The sequence below is a fragment of the Trachemys scripta genome, chromosome 12, assembly GCF_013100865.1.
Source record: "Trachemys scripta elegans isolate TJP31775 chromosome 12, CAS_Tse_1.0, whole genome shotgun sequence".
Classification (NCBI taxonomy): Eukaryota; Metazoa; Chordata; order Testudines; family Emydidae; genus Trachemys; species Trachemys scripta.
In genome coordinates this window covers 22,531,665-22,553,321 of record NC_048309.1, presented here as the reverse complement: position 1 = coordinate 22,553,321, position 21,657 = coordinate 22,531,665, and the positions used below count along the sequence as shown (strand labels likewise).

Here is a 21,657-nt window from a genome sequence, read left to right as displayed (position 1 = left end):
ACAGTGGAAGAATCCTTCAGGCTCCAACAGCAAACTTAGTGCTGGTGAAAAATGTGAAATTGACAGCCTCTGGAGACTGAAGTCTTATAGACACAGCGCAAGGGCAATCTGGGAAGCAGTAGTGGCCTCTTCCCAACAAAGGAGAGAATGTTGATGATTGGTATTAGTCTCCTTGTTCGGTTTCCTAATTGTTTTCTAGGAGGCGCTCTGATGCCACGATGATATTTAAGAATTGGTGTGAGAACCAGGATAGTTTGTAATGCAGAAACCTGCTCCCTAAGAGCAGGACTTGGACTCCTTACACATTGGTCACTAAACAAACAAGTATCAGGTGCTGACACTGCTGATCTTGTGGTAGAATAAAATCACATAAAGTCTGCATATGGACCAAACCCCAAAGCACACAGCCTAGTTCAGCAGTGAGTACCTTCTGGGGAAACTGATTCTTTGCAGCTAGTGCTGGTAGGAGCAGAGGCAGAAGCAGCCAGAGCAGAAACTGGGTAAAATGGGGGCCAGCAGGGACCACCCCAGACACAAAACTATGCAGGGGGGACTCTCCCATTCTGAGAGGGTGCCTCTCTCTATGTGGCCTTGGGCAACATGGCAGAGAGGAACCAGCCAGAGGCTCCTGCTGGTGGGAACAGATACAGAAGCAGCCACAGCAGGGATCTCTGGACTTTCAGAGCTTCCTACAGTTTTGGCTGAACTTCCTCTGCTGTGTGCTGATTGGCTGTTTGCTCCAAGCTTCTCCCTCCCCCTTCCTCAGTCTCTTTAGCTCTGCTTCACTCCACATCTGCCCCGCTATCCCATCATCTAACCCTGCTGTGCCCCCCCATCCTCTTTCCCTTCAATGGCCCCCCTCCCTTTTAGCTTATCTCCCCTTCTAACTAAGCTTCCCCCCAAAATACTGTGGAACTGACATAATGTTTGCTGTCATCATTGATCACTCAGCATGCAGTGCGTGTTCTACTCCGCTCCGTGTGTCAGTCTTGTCTGTCTAGATTGTAAACTCTTGGGGGCAAGGACTATCTACTACTGTATGCACAGTACCCAGCACAATGGGGCCCCATTCTGGGCTGGTCCTTAGGCACTACTGTAATGAATATAATTAATGGTGCAGAGTTGAAAGCAGGGGACATTTTAATGAGCAATAAGCATGATAAGTGGGGACAGGCTTTCTTGAGAGGCAACAGTCTAGCTCAGTGGTTCTCAGCCAGGGGTACCCCTGGGGGTATGCAGAGGTCTTCCAGGGGGTACATAAACTCATCTAGATATTTGCTTGGTTTTACAAAAGTCTGCATAAAAAGCACAAGCGAAGTCAGTACAAATGAAAAATGTCATACATTGACTTGTTTATATTGCTTTATGGACTGTATACTGAAATTTATGTACAATATTTATATTCCACTTGATTTATTTTATAATTATATAATATAAATGAGAAAGTAAGCAATTTTTAAGTGATAGTGTACAGTGACACTTTTGTATTTTGGTGTCTGATTTTGCAAGCAAATAGTTTTTAAGTGAGCTGAAACTTGGGGGTACGCAAGACAAATTAGACTCCTGAAAGGGGCACAGTAGTTTGGAAAGGTTGAGAACTTCAAGATTATTTCAGTAGCATGAAATTTTCTTCTCTGTGTGGGTACAGTGTGTAACAGATGGGGCCCTGCAGGCTTGAATCCTTTCACAGACTTCTTTATTGTGTGGCAGGTATATTAGCTGGGAAATAGTGTGACTAAGTTAGATGGGAGGGGTCTCAGTAGGCGTTGAGCTTTCCTGAGAAGGCTGGGAGTGATCAATCTTTTGGCAGGTCATTGAGTTCCTATCTCAGCAGATAAACTGGGCCAAAAATGTTGGAGTCAGCCTTTTACAGCAACCGTTTAAAGCTGTCTCTTCCTTCTCTTGCAAAGGCTTTACATAGCTGTGACATTGCACCCCATAATGCTTTACAGAAATATGCTTATGAGTGTAAATATGACATAACTGGAATATGTTTTATGCTAGATATGCCATGTAACATGTCTTTGCAAAGGTTATGATCTACTGAATATATTCATCCTATTTATATGCATGTATCATTTTTATATTTGAAGTTATGAGCATTGGCTCTGTGCTTGTATTTAAAGTGTTTGCTGTAGGAAGCACATAAAGCAGATTTGGTCAACATAGTGTGAAGGGGTTATTCAAGTAATTGGGAGTATTTAACTAGCAATGAACGTTGGGAGATGCCAATACACATCTGAGCTTTCCTGGGAATGTTAAAACTAACATGTAAACAATGGCGTTGGCCTGCAAAAAGCTGAATCATTCATAGACATGGGACTTGCCCAGGTGGCTACAGACTCCATCTTGTTGCTGTGGTTTTGCACAGGAGAACAAAGGGGTTTCCGTCCACAAGAGAGAGAATATTAAAGGCCCTGGAAACTCCTCCATTTGGTCTTCAGATGGCTCAAAAGATAGCCTCTCCACCCCAAAGAGATGCCTGAAAGAAACTGGAACAAAGGACAGTAAACTACGGGGGGGGGGTGAGTGATTGCTGGACCCAGACTAGGAAGGAGTCTAGTCTGTGAAAGAAGCTTATTGGAACATCTCTGAGGGTGAGATTTACCTGCATTTAGTTTCCTACTGTATTAGGCTTAGACTTGCGTCTTTTTGTTTTATTTTGCTTGGTAATTTACTTTGTTCTGTCTGTTATTACTTGGAACCACTTAAATCCTACTTTTTATATTTAATAAAAACACTTTTTACTTATTAATTAACCCAGAGCAAGTAATTAATACCTGGGGGAGCAAACTGCTGTGCATATCTCTCTATCAGTGTTCTAGAGGGTGAACAATTTATGAGTTGACCCTGTATACGCTTTATACAGAGTAAAATGGATTTATTTGGGGTTTGGATCCCATTGGGACCTGGGTATCTGGGTGCTAGAGACAGGAGCACTTCTTAAGCTGTTTTCAGTTAAGCCTGCAGCTTTTGGTGGACATGGTTCAGACCTGGGTCTTTGTTTGCAACAGGCTAGTGTGTCTGGCTCAACAAGAGAGGGTACTGAAGTCCCAAGCTGCCAGGGAAAATGGGCTCAGAGGTAGTCTCAGCACATCAGGTGGCAGTCTCAAGGGGGTCGCTGTGATCCAACCCATCACAATAGTTACAGAATTATCAACAGGTTGAGGGAGGGAGGGAAATTAGTTGTGTGTTGCAGGCACTGGGAGAAATGCATCGGTTTGTTCTGAAGATGGCAATCCAGGCACTCTGACGAATTAGAACAGTGGTTTTCAGACTGTGGTCTGTGGACTGCTGGAGGTCCGCAGACTATGTCTTAAGATTTCCAAAGGGGTCTGCACCTCCATTCAAAAATTTTTAGAGGGTTTGCAAATGAAAAAAGGTTGAAAACCACTGAATTAGAACATTAGAAATAGCGCTGATCAAAAAAATTTCATCAACTTTTTTCCAGTAGAAAATTGGATCTTTGACTAAACTAATTTTTTTTGTGGTACGGGCCAGTTTCCTTCAAATCTTTGGAGTTTATTGTCCAAAAACTAAGTTTTTTAGCTGGGGAGGAGGGCGGGAGGACATTTTCTGACCCGCTCCATTTAGAAATCTAAGTGGAAGCTACCAACTAGTTCAATTCCCTAATTTTAGATATAGCAAAATTTCATAATTTAAGAGGAATAGAAATGTTGACTGGTTTTATTCAATGGAACCAGCTTTAAAAATACAATTATTTTCCATACAGTGTTGGAAACATGAATACAGCAGGGCTTTTTGCAAGAGCTTGAGAACCAGTTAGTGAAACTGACTAGTCTAAATTTCACTGTCCAAACTAAGAATAAAGTCCAAATGGCATAAGATAAACCTGATTTTTAAAACTAACAATAAAACAGATTCTGCAAATCCTTTCTCATATGTTTAATTTCCAGCACACAAGTATTGTCTCATTGTTTCCTTGTTCTCTCCTGTCTGTATCCATCTGTTGTCTCCTGTCTTATACTTCGATTGTAGGAACAGTCTTCTTGGTCTGCCTTTGTACAGCACCTAGCACAATGGGGTCCTGTCCATAACTAGGGCTGCAAGGTGCTCCAGTAATACAAAATAATAAATAATTAGTTCTCCTCTCTCAAATGGGACAACTTGTGCGCTTAAAGCTAATCCTGTGCATATATCTGCAGGATTGGAGCCTGTGGCCAGGTCTACACCAGAAATGTTTGCCAGTATGGTAAAATCAGTTAGAGGTGTGATTATTATTATTGTATATAGTTTTTACACTGGCAAAAGCCTTAGTGTAGATGCATTGATATTGCCGCAAGTGCTTTTGCTGGTATATGTATGCAGTGCTGTTGTAGCTATGTTGGTTCCAGGAGAGAAGGTGGGTGAGGTAATATCTTTTATTGGACCAACTTCTGTTGGTGGGATAGACCAGGTTTTGAGCTCACCCACCTTGTCTCTGTAAGGGCTTGTCTACATTACTCTCTGGATTGATGTGCAGCGATTGATCCAGCGGGGGTCGATTTATCGCGTCTAGTCTAGACACGATAAATCGACCGCCGAGCACTCTCCCGTCGACTCCGACTCCAGGGCGAGAGGCGCAGGCGGAGTCGATGGGAGAGCGTCAGCCGTCGACTTACCACAGTGAAGATTCACGTATCTGAAGTTGCTAACTTAGATCAACCCCCGCCCACCACCACCACCAGTATAGACCAGGCCTAAGTGTGCTGGTATATCTTATTTTAGCTCTGGGGACTGGTACAAGTTATACAGGCCAAAGCACTCTTTTTGCTGGTATAAGCTGCGTCTACACTAGAAGGTTTGCTAGTTCAGCTATACTGGCAAAACTTTTCTTGTGTGGAACACCTATATTAACATCTCAGGCCTAAGGAACTACACTGCAGTCTTGACAATGCCTCTTAAAGTGAGTGAGCTTCTTACATTTTGGTGCGTCTTCTTTACGGCCCTTACTGTTCTGTGGAGTATAGGTTGCTTTATCATCTCTTCCCCCCAACTCCCATGGTCTGGGGAGGAAATAGGTCATTCTGGGATGTGGCAGGAGGAGATTGGGGGGACTCAAATGGAGGTTTGATGTTGTTCAGTAAGTGCTTTGTTTATGTAGCTGCCAGTTTAGTGTGACGGGGGGTAGCTGTTTGGAATCAGTTCGTTTTTAAGAGATGTATTTTCATAGTTGTCATGGGAGCTCTTTTATTTAATATAGTGTAGATTTGAATGACTAAATGTATGCAGAAACTGCATTGATGTCAAATCTTCTTGAGCATGAGAAGTTTAATTATAGTTAGAGTGGATAGAATAATGGAAAATGCATTTGAATTATTATTCTGTGAATATAATTCATAATGAATTATTCACAATGATTTGCTCACCTGGCTCCTATTGTGACTGCTGTATTCCATTTGAGAGGGCGTCTCTGTTTCTCACCATCTTTTTGCTCGGTGCATACAGCATATCAATGGGTCTATCAATTACAGATAATTATGGCCAGATTTTATAACAGAGCTCAGCGCTTTGGGCACTGAGCTCTCTTAAGGACTTAATTGTGTGTGTGAAAATGGGAGTTGCTTGCTGGATGCTGAACTCTCTTGAAAACGCCCATAGCAGTTCTGAGTTCTCTAAGCTCATTTTTAAGTAGATAGTAAAAGCAGTTTCTATTTATCCACGGATTTACAGTTCTCATCACTGTAGCCCTTCCCATTTCCCTGTGGAGGACAATGTTCTCCTAGTTCCTTGCGCCATATACAAAGGCTGTTCTCATGAGAAAGCCCCGGCAAAGAGTGTCCCAGTGGTCCACTCATGCCACTAGCATAGCCACACACTAACTGTGGTCCGTGGTAGACTTGCTGGTGGTCCATAGCTGGTATTGGCTGTTTCTGCTTGTCTTCAATTGTTAGATCTTATTAAAAGCTGAAAATAAATCCTTTCCTAATATTTCTTTCCCATATAAGTTAACAGATGTAGTTGACAGATTGCAAATGAGAGAGGAGGTGCCCAGGAGACATTCTCTCCCCCTTAAGATGTGGCACCCACTATGGAAAGTTTGAGATTCTTCTTCAAGCACAGTGCTGCAACATCTGGGTTGCAAGTGCTGCAGGGAAATACTGATCTGTTTCAAAGTGTTAGTTTCCATTGCAACATCTTAAGAGGTTTTGTTTGGTCCTGGGTTGTGTTAAAATACTGTTCATGCAGAACTCAGCCTGACCTGTTGGTGTCCTCCACTTATTTACTTCTTATTTGCCCTGTTAAAAGAATGAAGGTGACATTGTGTGTGTGTGTATGTATATATATATATATATATATCTCATCTTATTTAATGCTCTGTGGGGTTTCTTGCACCTTCCCCTGAAACATCTGGTGCTGACCACTGTCAAAGACTGTAATTGCCGTACCGGATCAAACCCATGGTCCAGCTAGTCTAGTATCCTGTGTTACACTCTAACTTTTAGAACTGACTGAATGCATCCCTGGTAAGTGGGTCTAATGCTAATGCCACAGCATTTTAAGCAAGTAAATGTTATTTGGTACTGTTAGGCGTACTGGTTTCCTGCAAGATATTCTAAGTGCCTCATTCTTCCCCATGTGGGTGTGTCTGCTTAGGACATAGGAAAGTCAACACACTTATATTCATCCTAATTCTTCCATCAGAAGGGGGGGCTTGCTCCCCCTTCCCACATGGAAGTAGCAATAGCTTTGGCCCAGGAGGCTCACACATCTCAGGGGATCTGCCAGAGCTATTTGTAGGGGAAGCCCCAGATCTCCTGCCCTCTGCCCATCTGCACAGCTCACTCTTACGGTGTACCCCCAGGAGGGACCCACGGCATAGGGCTAAGATGCTCTTACACCTCTCACTCCCCCTCCCTTGCCCCCCAACTGGGATTTACTGGTTCAGATTCCCAGCCTTAAAGCTTTCCCGTTCATCTTTAATTGGGCTCCCACCCCAGCACTGTTCGCTATTAACTGGCAGTGTGTTGCCGCTTGCAGTTCTTTCAGGTTGCCTCTGTGCTCGACAGCAAAGCAGAAATCCCTGGTGTTGCCGCCTGCTCTGCAGTTGTTCTGTAGGGAGGCAGCGCAGCGGGTAATCACCTATTTCCTTTGCTACCAGTGTAACAGGGGCAGAGGCAGGACGCGGGCCCAGCACACGGTGGAAATAATGGAGGGATTTGTGCCAAAGAGAAAAGGAAGATAAGATTTCAATGGGCGGAACAAACAGTGAATGAGTAGGCAGCCAGCAGGGAGTAAATGAAAGCCCTGAGCGCTGTTCCATGGCCCCTGTGAAATGAGGTGGGTGTTCTCAGCCCAGTTCTTAACTGACAGGTGTCTGCGTCACAGCGGGTCCCCTCTTTGACATTCCTGGCAGAGAACACCACGCTCCATGAACTCACATCACTCCCCAATCGGACCCCTGTGGATTAGGCTTCTGGGGATCAGTGGCTGAGGGTTGTGGAACCCCTGGGGCTGGCCGTGCCCTGCTTTGCTCAAAGAGGAGGGATGGATCTGTGCTGAAGCAGGGTCCTGGGAGTCAGGGTTCTGTTCCAACCTCTGCCATAGACTTGGTGTGGGACACTGGGCGAGTCACTTCCTCTCGTGGTGCCTCAATTTCCCATCTATTGGATAGAGCTATTTCCATCCCGCACAAAGGTGAGAAGCTAAATTGATTATTTGTGAAGTGCCCAGATACTAAGGTGAGGGGGACATACAAATACTTTGGCAGAGTCATGGAAACGCTCCTAAATCTGGAGTGGGGGTTGGAAATCCAGTCAGACAATCCCTGAGAACAAAGCAGAGATCACCAAACGCATTTTCAGTCCTGCGCTAAGCAAATTTTTGCCCCTAGACTCCAGAGGTGGAGGCCAGGGCTCACCATTACCTAACTCCCTGTTTTCTGGGCTGTCTTGTCCCCAGGGGGTTCTCCAGGTCCTTGTTACATCCCTGAAGATGCTCTCAGCCTCGAGATCCTCTAACAGAGTCAGGGGGATGTTGCACAGGAGGACTCACTTATCCCCCGGCCAGCTAAGGGGCAAAATCACGACACTTGGCTGAAAGTTAGTATACGTGCCAAGAATCTCAGTGCTTTACGGACCCTATTTTGCAGATGGGAAACTGAGGCAGAGTGAGGGGAAGCGACTTTGACCATGTCACACAGCAAGTCTATGGCAGATGAAGGTCTGATTTCATTTTTCTGAAGACCCTGAGCAACATAACTTCAGTTAAAGCCACTGAGTCTGACAGGTGCCCAGCACCTTGGAAAATCAGGCCCTACAGAGGCCTGCCTTTAAAAGCTCAGATTGTTCAGTGGCAGTTTCCGGGCGCTGAGCGCTTCTGAAAATCTAGTCCGTGGCAGAGCTGGGAATTGAACCCAGGCCCAAGGCCTCTACCACATGACCAGACTTCCACAGTCCCTGTCCTAAGTAACCCTGGACTGAAATAGCAGGGAAGGGTATTTCCAAGGCTAACCCCAGGTGTGGAAACTTTCCGGTTGAAGGATGCTGGTGAAGTGTGACCCTGTTGCTGAGTAAGGGGAATGTCCCAGTGCTGTTATAACAGCAGCCCCATTGTCTCATACATTAAATGGAGCTCTAGGCAGCCACCACATACAGAATTTGTATAGCACACTATCTTCAAAGCACTCTGCAGCATTAACTACCTCATTTACCCCCTCTGTGAGGAAAGCCAGTACCGCTGTCCCCATTTTACAGTCTGGGGCCGGGGGGCGGAGGGGGGAGAGATGGGCTGAGCCTTACGGAGGGCACATGATGTCTGTGGCAGAACTGGGGGGCCAAGTCAGGAGTCCTTGGCTGTCAGTGCTGCCCTCATTTTCGTACACGCGGCCAATGAGTAAGTTCATCGCAAGGCATTTCCTGTCAGGACTAAGGTGCAGGGGCAGGGCTGGGCCTGGAGGGAATGCGATGCACAAGCCAGCGCAGTCTCTCTCTTGCATTCATGAGCATGAATAATACCTTGCTGAGTCTGTGGAAGGGGAGAATATAATACGTCTTGTAGTAAAGGTCAACTCACGTGGCTGCACATGAGTTTCATGTCAGTCCTTTGCTAACCATCCTTAACTCTTTCAGTGCCTTATGAACTTTGCCCACACAAGCAGAGAGTATATGGACTCTTCAGCATATACCCTGGTGTTCCACTGATGCCCCGGCTCCTCCCGCATGGACGACAGCACTTGTAAGGTTAATCTGCCAGCGTTTACTTGCTCAAATCATTGTAAGCAGGGAAAACATGATTATAGAGCCACATGACATTAGTACACAATGGCTCTGAAATGAGCCAGATTGAATTAAGCTTCCTAATGGCATCACATCCAAAGTAAATAACAAAAAACCAGATCCACCGGTGAGTGACAGGTCTATCAGTCAGATCCTATTATTAGAGCAGGAAGATGGGGTTAGCCAGTAATGGGAGAAGCATAGTCATTAAATCAGACGTATTGGCAGGGGTGCAGACAGTTTCAGAACTGGGAAGTGTGTGAGTATTGTGGGTGTCCATGTGCTGAGCATAAGGTGTGAGCTGCCTAGATTGGCCATTAAACCTGGTGTTGTGTTGTGTGTGTTTAATTCCAAGGAATAAATATATGACAGGAGTGCTCCGTTTCTCTCTCTCAATAGTTAATAGATACGGTGCCAGTTGGTGGTGCCCAAGAATATATAACATGGTTCCTGGATTTTATAGGACCAAGAAAAAGTGTGTGCTGCAAACAGCTTTCTCTGTGCAACTCCCGACATCAAGCTCTCAACAGCATCAGGACCTCCAAAGCACTTTGCAGATATTAGTTAATCCTCCAACACCTCTGTGAGGTCCGGAAGGAACATTGTTCCTATCTCTGATGGGGAAACTGTGGCTCAGAAGGGTTAAGTGATTTAGCCAATATCAGTGAGTGGCAAAAATCAGGAATAGAACAGAACTCAGGAGTCTGGTCTGACGACATGACTATATTTCCCTTCATCCCAGTGCGACCTGCTTGTGTGACTTGAGGGCAGAATGTGTTGGTAGCAAACTGGCACACTAAGAAAATATCACATTGAGTTTAAATATAAAGAGGAATCTGCAAAGCTTTAGGCCATATCTCAACACCAGGTTGTCACACTGGATCAGTTACATCATGATAATTTGTGTTGGAAGAGAAGGTGGCCTGGTGCCTAATGCACAGGAATGGAATGAACTCTGGCGTTCTAGTCTCCTGATGTCATCTTCCTCTGTGTCTGTGGGCAAAGCACTGAAGTGCCTGACTACAAAACTGCTGAGTACAGAAAGGGCTGGAGTTGGAGAGCAGTGGGTACTGTTATCTCCATTTTACAGATGGGGAAACTGAACTGGAGAGATGAAAGGCCCTACAAAAATACTAGACCGCAAAAACAGCCAGGTTGGGGTTCCTGATTATCCCTTGGTTCAGATTTGTAGTGTAGAGAAAACCTAACTGGGTCACATAACTGGGCTAAGGCCTTGGCCATCACCGAGGCTATAGCAGGTCACAGAACATCCCTACGATCTTGTCTGTACTACAAACTTTGACCATGTTGTGATCCTCTTCTCAAACTGGAGGGCTTTAGCAGGGGTCTGAACCCTTCATGCGTATTTTCTAAAATGAGGATAAGAACCTCCTGGCATTCCCTGCCTCTCTGAGCAGTTGTGAGAACTAGGCTTTGTCTACACTGGACTTTTGTCGGTAAAACTTTTGTCATTCGGGGGTATGAAAAAAACATTCCCCCCAAAAGTTTTACCACCGAAAACTGCCGCTCATCGGGGGTGGATGTTTTTTATCATCAGGAGAGCTTTCTCCCACCGACAAAGAGTGGCTACACTGCCCTTTTTAGCGGCACAGCTGTAGTGGCACAGATGTGTCGCTAAAAGGTGCATAGTGTAGGTATAGCCCTAGACCAGGGGTCATCAACCTTTCAGAAGTGGTGTGCCGAGTCTTCATTTATTCACTCTAATTTAAGGTTTCGCGTGCCAGTAATACATTTTAACGTTTTTAGAAGGTCTCTTTCTGTAAGTCTATATAATATATAACTAAACTATTGTTGTATGTAAAGTAACTAAGGTTTTTAAAATGTTTAAGAAGCTTCTTTTAAAAGTAAATTAAAATGCAGATCCTCCCTCCCCCCCGAACCAGTGGCCAGGACAGGGGCAGTGTGAGTGCCACTGAAAATCAGCTCGCGTGCCGCCCTGCCCTAGATAGTGTCTGCATAGTGCTCTGAATGCAAGTGCTAAGCATTGCTGTTCTCTGAGCAGAGCACAGAAGTCCTGTTGCTCATGTGTGTACACTGCAGGGTTTATTTCCCTAATCGCTCCCTTTTTGATAAAGGGATTGCAGGGAGGAAAGTGACTAGTCCAAACTAGGCGCCTTCCTGCTTGTGCTGTTGCTCTGGGAATAGCCAGTGTTGCAATCTGTCCTGTCTGCAGGCTGTAAAGATTGTTCTTGCCCTCTTAGCCTCATGAGTGTTCTGTATTTTACAGCTCTGGTTTCCCTTAATGATTACATCCCCTGCCAAGGAACATGATGGGATACAAGTAGCTGGTGCATCTCTGCCCCTAGGGAGGAAGTTATTATGAACCTGTTAGCTCAGTGATATGTGGCTGGGAAGAGCATAAGGCTACAGAAACTAAAAAAGTAAACCACAGCAAACAAGTGTAGGCCATCACAACCTCCATGTAAATGACTTGAAACAGTCCCCATACTGGCCATCAGCTGATATTTGATGAGACCCTTCTGTACTTATCTTGTGGCCATTGCTGTTACCATGTGTGAGGTCAGTTTCTAGATTTTTCTCCTTTTGCACTGAGTAGATGGTTTAAAAATATTTTTGGAAGCTTTCCTTTAGCAGAAGGAACCTTGCTTAAAAAACTGACAATACCTGTAGAAAGAGGCAGGATTTTAACAAACTCATCAGTAGTCATCTTAAAATCCTGTGATGTCCTATAGGCATACATGGACCTGTGTGAAGTACCAAAAGCTATGCCTGCATCTTGCAGACCTGCCAGGACTTGCCAAAGCGACAATTGATTATGGGTGCCTCAGCTCTTGTATCCCAAATCCGTGACTCCTGACAGGGGCCCGAATTTCAGAGCGTGGGTGCTCAGACTGGCTGGAAGTTAGGCTCTTTTGGCATCAAGGTGGGAGCAAAAATTATCTTTTGGAAAAAATCGGCCCTAGTGCACAGTGAAATCTGCACTCAGGTATGGTGCAGTGAAATAAAATGCGAGTTCCAAACTGTTCTGAAGCAGACCTGTGCAGTTTACAATCCCAGGTATAGTAGAACTCTTATTTTATGATGCAGTTTGGATCGAGGAATTCATAAAACTGAACACTGGAAAATTACAGTGGGTCTGGGGCATAAGTCGCAGTTTGGTGCCCTGCATCGTGGTCTTGTCCTTGACATTACTGCAAAGAGATTTCCAAGGCAATGAAGGCATCAAAATGTGAAGGGGTGACATTGACATCACCTTTGTTATGGGATTATTTTATTTTATTTTTGTCTGGAAAAATGATCCATACAGTTGGTTGTTCATATGGTTGGTGTTCATAAAATTGAGGTTCTACTCTATGGTAAAGCTTCCATTTAGAGCAGTGGTTCCCAAACTGGGGTTCGTGAACCCCTGGGGGTTCGTGAAATGTTACAGGGGGTTCTCGGAGAAAAAATTCCCTAATGGTGGATAGAGCTGTCCTTAGGGACCCTGGGCACCTTGGGCCAGCAGCCCAGAGCCCCTGGACTTCCAAGAGCTAAGCAGATCAAAGCAAGCATATCTATCACACTGAGGAGATTTAAACTTCAAGACTCCTTATAAGAAACGGAAAGGGAGGTGAATATATTTTGCTGTTTTTAAAACTAAATCGTTGTTTTTAAAATTATTATGAAGAACAAGTTTAAGCTTTGTTGTAACATGCGCTGTTTGCCCGGACTGCTCAAGACCTGAATGCTTGTGTAGAAGGAACTCTTTTAGTTGGCTTCTTAAATACCTTCCTGCTGTTTCACATCTGATACTCCTTAATGAAACATAGGAGCTTTGTCTTATAACAGGCTTATTCAAAGTGATACAAGCTACGAAAGTGAGATCTTGGAAGAGTGTTGCCGTTTTCATAATGTAATAAAAATACTGTAATGATAAATAGTGCGTAATAAACATGTCATAAAAACAAATTTTATATTTCCAAGATCACCGCTTTTATAATTTATACTCAGGTAAAGGAGAAAATCCCTGGAAATATTCATTTTTAAGAGGGGGTTCGCGAGACTTGACGTGTTAGTGAAAGGGGTTCACAGGCTGTTAAAGTTTGGGAACCACTGATTTAGAGTAAAGTTAGTGAAAAACTGTCTGTGTATGCGTGCCCTCTACTGGCTAGAATCAGGCAGCACAATGTTGTGTGCCATATTAACTCTCCTGTAACTCAAGTGCCAGGGGCCTGTGCTTTTCAGCCCGTGGACCAGAGTTCTAGCCCCACTGTTGCCACGATGATCCCGGTTGCCAGTGCACAGCATAGTGACAACCTGGAGTGGGTAGGTGGCCCTGGCTTTGTCACAATCTACAATCATGTTTCTTTGTGGCCAGGATTCGGTTAGAGTTGAGGGTGAAAGATGTATCCAGGATTGGTAAACTGAAGTTCCTTTCTTCCTTTTGTTCTCGCTTGCAGTGTGTTACTTACTGAAGAACAATATCAGCCCGGACCTGTGCAATGAAGATGGACTCACTGCACTGCATCAGGTGAGGCCTTGAGCTACCCTCACCATCCTAGGCTACTTGTTAATGTGTTCATCTTCCATGGTGCTGGAGCACCAGTGTGTCTGTGCAGGGCCATCTGTGAGTGCATCTCACATGTATTTCGCTTGTTTTTCCATAAAACACCTGAAGTCTTCACATGTTGCAGCATCCTGTCCTCTGGGGCTAAGCTGAGCTCAGAGCCCCTCTCCCTACACCCAAAACTTACTTCCGTTAGAGAGGGAGCTCGGGCAAGACTTGGGACTTTAGGCCCAGATCCAAAAAGCAGCACGTGTGCAGCTCCCCAGGAGGCTAGGCTGCCAGCTCTTAAAGGCAAGCTGACTCGACTCTCCCACAAGGCTGAGCTACTCACGGGTTTTGAAATGGGTTTGGTTCAATCAGTGCACTGGCTGTTTAGGTAAATTGCTGCAGCCTTCTTGTGTGGAGACTCAGACATCGATTTAAGGCACTGTGATGTTCCTCAGATGTACCCAGCATTGTGAGGCACCTTGTCCTTGTCTATACCTGCCTGGGTCAGCTCCCTGACAACCTCGGCCCCAAGCAGCACAAATACTCCCCTCTCAGCCCACTTGGGCTCTGCTGTCCCTCTGCAGGTAAGCAACAGATGCCCTGTGAGCATCCCCTGGCATGTCCAGACACTTATCCACCAGACAATCACAGAATTACCTGGCCCACTGTCCCTAAAAGGAACAGTAAACCACAGCTTACGAGTTCATTTTAGATCACAGCGCCAATTAACACACAGCACTTTTTTATAGAGAAAACAAATACAAGTTTATTTAACAAAGAGTAAAGATTCATGCAGTAGCAAACAGAAATATTGGGAACACAGGGCTACATAGAAACACCAAGTTACATATAAAACAAAATCATAACACGCATTCTAGAGTCTGAAGTCAACTAACAAGATGCCCTCTTATCTAATAAGGTACCACATACCCCAAAGTCCTTCTCACCGTGTTTTTCAACCAGATGGCTGTGACCCTTTTTTCATGAGGCCAAGCCCACCGGCAGCTTTGCCTTCCCCAGTGAAGGATAACTGGGAGTTCATCTGTGCCCCAGATATACTTCCAAAAGTTCGTTGTCTTTAATCTTAAACATGATAACCCCTGCTGCTTTTGTTTTTTCCTGTAACCCCTGCAACCTATTGATTAGCATTCTGCTCAGACTGTCAATGGGCATATATTGTGAACCAGCCAATACTCAGTTTGCACATGACAAGTCAGAGGGAGAAGCGTCTTTTCTCCCCAGCATGACAGAAGTATGTGGATCACCTTTCTGTGACTGCCTAGCTCTCACACCTAGGGAACACAATTTTTAGTATACATATGTAAACTTCCATGTTTTCTATACTTACAGCTCACAATGATTGTGCTGACCAGCGTGACACAGGCTTTTATTAGAGACCTTACACGACAGTCTTTGGCAAACCACTATACAGACCCCAGTCCCAGGGTATCCCTACAGCCTTTATGCACCCCTGTGCCCTCTGCCAGCTGGCACAATGAAGTCCCTGGGTCTCAGGCGCTTAGAGTAATTTTCCAAGCGTCCACACAGGGGACTACACTGAACTAAACTGCAATTTGTTAAATCAAACCGATTTTAATTCCCTCCCCAGTTAGAAAGTCCTGGTCTCTAGCACAGAAACACAAGAAGAATCTAACTGCTCCTGGCTCACAGGAGTTGCAGTGACTAGAAGTGCCAGCAGGCAGCCTCCTGCTCGCTGCTGAGAGGGGCGGCAGTGAACAGCAGTAGGGCAGTTGAGCTTCTGCTGAGCTCAGCCTTTCCCAGTCCATGTTGTAAATGCTCTGGTTGACTCTATGGCTGGAATGGGGATTTGTCTACAAATGACTTTCTCTCTTCCGTGCTGCAGGGACGTTTGCTTTAAGAAAAGCTATTTCTCCACAGGGTCATTGTTCTTCAGACAAAGGGGAACATTTTCTGCTTGTGACACTGGAGGTTTCATTACTTTCACTGCCAGCAAGTGAAGTCATGTCAGGAAAACTCCACCAAGCCCATGAAAGGATCAGTCATTGTTAGGGCACAGTTTGGGGTTAAGGCAAGAACCATGGCATTACTGGCATTAATTGAATCCCAGATGAAATATTGCACCATGTGTAGTTACTGTGCCTTTAGCAATTGTTTCTTGTGGAGGATGCAGCTTGTGGTATTGTGATCACTTACAAGCTCTAAGTAAAAATGATCCCCTCTGTTTCTGTCCCTCACCAGTGCTGCATAGACAACTTCGAAGAGATAGTCAAGCTTCTCCTCAACCACGGGGCTAATGTCAATGCAAAGGACAATGAGCTGTGGACTCCACTGCATGCAGCAGCTACCTGTGGTCACATCAACCTGGTGAAGATTCTAATTCAGCAGTAGGTGACCCCTGCTTCCTTTTTGTGTATCTCTGGGTGGGCCTGATTGCTTCCTCTGAGCTACTGATGAGTGCTCACAACTTCCACTGCAGTTGGTAGGAATTGAGAACACTTGGTACCTTGTAGGATCAGGCCGACAGTGCTTGTTGCTGGCTCGTTATTAGGAAATGATGCCTGGGTTGGAAGAGTAGGGAAAGTACAGGAAAAACTAAGGAGAAAACAGTAAAACAGAGGATGACCTGGATCAGTTTGCTTTGAAGGGGGCAGGCGCTTGTCTGACCAAAGCCTCTGGATTTGGATTTCAATCTGTCACATGTGGCTTGTTGTCTGCTGGCTGGATGTGTGTAGTTCACCTTTCCTCTATGCTTCCAGGCTTCTGCTCGCAGTAGGTGGGCCAGGAGCAAAGGTGCAGTAAGAGGAATAGCCAGAAAAAACAAACGACAAATGGTGAAACTCATCTCTGTGCATAGTGTCCCCACAATGCCATGTGCACCATGCCAGTCCTTCAGCCAAGGCTAGAAACACTGACACAGGAAGTACAAGGTGTTCACGTAGCACAAGTGCTATAGAGAGCCAAGCTGCACCACACAGGGCACTAACACTGGGCTTCCCACTCACCCCTGCCTAGAGCACTCAGGCGAAGGCCCTAATGTTTAAGCCCCTTGTGCTCTCTGCACTCGGGTGAGCAGGAGGCCCAGTCTTAGTGCGTAGCATAGTACAGCTTAGGGTTATCACACTAAATTGTACTTATCTGAAGGGAGGCTGACAAGGAGGTCTCAATAACCATACAATTGTGTCCCCAGGTGCTGTCTGTAGCATGAAAACCTTGCACTTTCTGTACTGAAATCTGTCTCTCACCTTGGCTGGAGGTTGAGCAGGCTGAGAAGAAGCCCTGTGTGCTAACGTGCTACCCTTCACAAGCAGTGTCTGTCTCCCCCTTCTGTACACCCTAGACCAGGGGTTCTCAACCTTTTTCTCTCTGAGGTCCCCTCAACATGCTATAAAAACTCCAGCTGCACCGCACTGCTCCAGCTTCCCGCCTCCGACCTGGCCAGCGAGCGGGGAGAGGAGATGGTGGGAGAGGTGTGGAGCTGCCCCTGGGACTGCTGTGCTCTTGTGCTGCAGTTGGAGGGGGGAGGCAATGCCCTCCATGTCCCCAACTCTGCCCATAGGCTCCTGGCTTCTGCCCCACAGGGAGCACCAGGGCTTGGCGCTCTGAGATTCAGCCCCGCGCCTCCCGGCTTCAGCCCTGCAGGGGTGGCTTGGGATCGGGGCTTCAGTCCCTCACTCCCTCCTGGCTTCAGTCCCTCAGGGGACGCTGGAGATTGGGCTCTGCATTTTAGTCACGGGACCCCACAAACCCCTGGCTGAGAATCACTGTCCTAGACTATTGCACTGCCAGGTGGGAGACTTGGGTTCGGACTTTGGCCCCTGTTTCTTGGCCAGAAGACTCTGTCTATAAGGAAGATAATGCAGCAATGCTTCATGACCTTGAATAAGCCCATCCATTGCTGGGAGCTTCCTGCAGTTTCCTTAGCCTATAATTAGGCTTGGAAAGATTAGATTTTTATTGGTAAATGTCAATTTCACCATACACACACATTGACTAAAAGCTATTTCCATCAGTAATAACTGAAATTTATAGATAGGCAAAGTGAAAAAAATTCTGCTTGAGAAGTTATTGAAGTTTGATTTAAGGATATTTACTCTGTGTATTTTGACATGTGCTGTTGACAATATGTGTTTTAATAGTTATAAAGCTGTCACTTGATAAATCTTAGCATCTGCTTCTTTAAATAATTATTGTCTGACCCCCATAATTTTCCGTAACTGTGAAAATGTAAATCGATAAAAATAGAAAAAAAAATCTTAAAAATAAACATTGTCTGTTGAAATAATAAAAAAATGAAAATGGAATTCGGCCAGGCATAGCTCTAATGTTTGGGGCAGCTATATATGTAGCCTCAAGGTTTGGGCAAGCCCAGGGATAAAATTGGAGGGAACCTGAAAGTTTTGGGGAGGGAGGATAAAAATGGAGTGCAGAAATAAATGAAAGGTGGGAATGTATATTGCATTCTGGCTGGGCCCTGGAACATCCTTTCTTGTGATTATAGGAAAGGATGTAGCATGAGGGATAACAAGCAAACAGGGTCAGACTGGGGAGCTAGGAGCATCTGTTCTGGTCCATTCCATTTGGGTGAGTGCAGGATGCCTTCTGTTGTCTCAGACACTGGCAAACCAATACTATATTAACATTGCACCATGGTCCATGTTCAGAAGATGAGTTGTCAGTTGTCTCTTTCTAAGGATGAGGGGTAACAGGTTTTCTGCAGTACATGGCATAGTGTGGGGTTATGGTGATCAAAGAAGGCTTCTGCAACAGGTCTCACAGATCAAAGGGTTTGCTTAGACACTGCATCACAAGGCTTTGGTACCTGAACAGAGAACCCAGAGACCATCAAAGGTAGCAGCTTCCAAAGGATGTCAGGTCCCAGGCTTTGGTAGCTGCTTAAATTGACTCTAATACATTGCAAGTGTAAGTTATATTGTAATTTGCTCTGCTGATGAGAGAAAAATGAACAAGAATATAAATGCTGGTGGATGCTGTCTGCCTTCCTTCAAAGGCTGTAACCATCGCAGATCGAGCCTTAGCTATGTTATAATATAAAATACACAACCAGACTGCCTAGAGTTTGAACACCTGCAGGGATTACCCTGTTGGATCAGAATAGTAGTCCATCTCCTTGGGTATTCAGCCTCCAACAGCAACCACTATAAGATTCAGAGGAAGAAGCAAGAAACCCTGTAATACACGAAAGTCTGCCCAGAGAGGAATTACTAGTTTAGTCCCCACGTACATTCCCAATAACCCTCCTGGCACTCAGAACTTTTCAGTGAGGACCAGCCAGCCAAGTGTCCACTGACTAAAGATTTGTTAATGGCTGTGCGCTGTGTTCCAGAATGATGTTACAGGGGCTCATTGTGAGATGTTGCTTCTGGCACTGATGGGTCATTGGCCTGTTCCTTCCTAAAAGCGCAGGAGAGAGGAGTGTGAGCGTAGCAGGCGAGGCTGCTGGGGCCATGCACAGCCCAGATCCACTAGCCCCAAATCCCATGGAGGAGACTCAGTGTTCTGTGAAAACATCTACTTCAGGACATGTACCTCCCCATGTTAATCCTTCATAGGCCCCATGGACACTGCCTTGTATATCTTTGTCTGTCCAATCCTGGAGGTATTTGGGCACCAAATATGAGACATTACTATTAAAACTCCAGCTTGGTCTTCAGAGAAATCATCCCAGCTGCCATGACCTGTTGGATATTGTCTTTATAGGGCAGCATCTGAGGTTCCCTTTCCTTCTATGTGTATTGGTGCCACTTCCTCATGATGGACTTTCTCTTTGCAGTGGGGCAGACCTGCTGGCAGTAAATGCAGATGGAAACATGCCATATGATCTCTGTGAAGATGAGCAGACCCTCGATGTCATTGAGACCTGCATGGCATACCAGGGTAAGGAAGGATGGGAATACTCAAAATACATTGGAAGTGGGTTAATAAAGTATTGAATCATGTTTTTGTGTTCCTCAGTGCTTGGTACTCCTATTGAGGAAAGTAGAAGTCACTGCATTGCATTTCTTCTTGGCAGCTGTTGGAAGCCACACTTCCATGAGCCTAATCCATAAAGTCCTGAATAGTAACCCATGGTAAAAGATTCTATCCAGCTACCAATCCTTTGAGCCATACAGCCTCCCTTAATGGAGATCGTTATAGCAGAGCCCATGCTGTGAAGGGACTCATATGAAAAGACAACCTTAGATTTTGAGAGAGAGAGAGAGAGAGAGACATGGGTGGTGGAGTTTGAAATCTGAACCTGGATCTGAATTTAGATCTTTCTGGACAGGCTAGCTAGTTTACCTTTCCCAGGCCAGAGCTTAGGATCAGAGAGGCACTAAACATTAAAGACCTCAGCCTAAAGAAGAAGGAAGATGAACAGGCAGCAGCGGCTAGAGGACTCTCTGACAGAGAGACTGAGAAGACTACAGGGACGGCCTGTTTCTCCCAAGCCAGGATCAGGGGTGTCTGGATTGAGTGGAACTTACTCACACCTTGCAAGGAGAGAACAATGTATAGGCAAGACCCAGTGCACAGGCCTTTTGTTTTGTTTTATCCCTTTGCTCTGTGTGCTATCTACCTTTGGGTGAATAAATAATGCTTTCTTTTGAAGAAGCAGTTTGTGGGTCACTTTAATCAGCTGCTCATCACAGACTCCTGGAGGAAAAGGACTTATAGATGCCAAGTATAGCTGGGCCTGACTGGTTATCATGGTTGCGGGAAACGGAGGCTGCAGCCCGGTGATGCAGTCTAAGAATACTGAGCTGCATGATTCCCACCCGAGAGGTGCACCATCACCGGAGGTGCACCTAAGTGTCTTAAGCATAGCTTACCATGTAATAGTGATTGGCCTCATGATAGTTGCTAAAGCTGTGGGTGCAGAAAGCTTGCTTGGCATCTGCCTTATCTATTAAGGTCCGTTTTGGTGCCCATCACTATAGAATCTCTCAGTACTTGCATTCTGTCCTCACTATGCCTGGCTCTAGCCAGTGCTATTACCCCCTCAGTTTTCATAAGCTGGTTCTCAGATGGTAGCATCATCTGTTCATGTATTCCCTACTCATTTAAACACAGAGCCCTCTGCTGCGGCCATTAAAGTCAGTAGGAGTTTGGTTGCTGAGTTCGATGGGAGCAGAATTGGGCTGAGGTTCTCGTCTTTCTGTCTGAAGGGCATATGCTATACAGATTATGTATTCCCCCATTTTCCTATCTATAAAAGGGGGAATAAGGACAGCCCAGGGAATTATAGACTGGCTAGCTTAATTTTAGAATCCAGAAAGATACTGGAACAAATAATCAAACAGTCAATTTGTAAGCACCTAGAAAATAATAAGGTGATAAGTAACAGTCAACACGGATTTGTCAAGAACAAAGCATGTCAAACCAACCTAATATTGTTCTTTGACAGGGTAACAAGCCTTGTGGATGGGGGGGAGCAGCACATGTGATATAGCTTGACTTTAGTGAGGTTTCTGTTTCTATCATACGTGACCTTCTCATAAACAAATTAGGCATACATAGCCTAGACAAACCTGCTATCAAGTGGGTGCACAACTGGTTGGAAAACCATACTCAGAGAGTAGTTGGCAATGGTTCACAGTCCTGCTGGAAGACATATTGAGTGGGGTCCCTCAGGGATCTGTCCTGGGTCTGGCATTGAGAGTACAATTATAAAGCTTGCGCGTGATTCTAAGCTGGCCGTGATTGCAAGCTGTGGATGACAGGATGAGAATTCAAAATGATCTTGACAAATTGGAGAAATGGTCTGAAATAATGAGGATGAAATTCATTAAGGACAAATGCAAAGTACTACTCTTAGGAAGGAATAATCACTCGCACAAATACACAATGGGATATGACTGCCTAGGAAGGAGTGCTGAAGAAGAGAATCTGGGGGGATTATAAATGGATCACAGACTAAATATCAGTCAACAATGTAATACT

General features: G+C 45.3%; 1 protein-coding gene across 1 annotated transcript in view; it reads left to right on the top strand.

Moving 5' to 3' along the window:
• Window positions 1–21,657, top strand: part of PPP1R16B (protein phosphatase 1 regulatory subunit 16B) — a 102,192-nt gene that overhangs the window by 61,116 nt on the left and 19,419 nt on the right. The window contains exons 3-5 of the mRNA XM_034787397.1: window positions 13,640–13,710; window positions 15,955–16,100; window positions 19,508–19,611. Of these exons, the coding sequence (XP_034643288.1) occupies window positions 13,640–13,710; window positions 15,955–16,100; window positions 19,508–19,611 (321 nt within the window). The remainder of the gene's footprint in view (window positions 1–13,639; window positions 13,711–15,954; window positions 16,101–19,507; window positions 19,612–21,657) is intronic.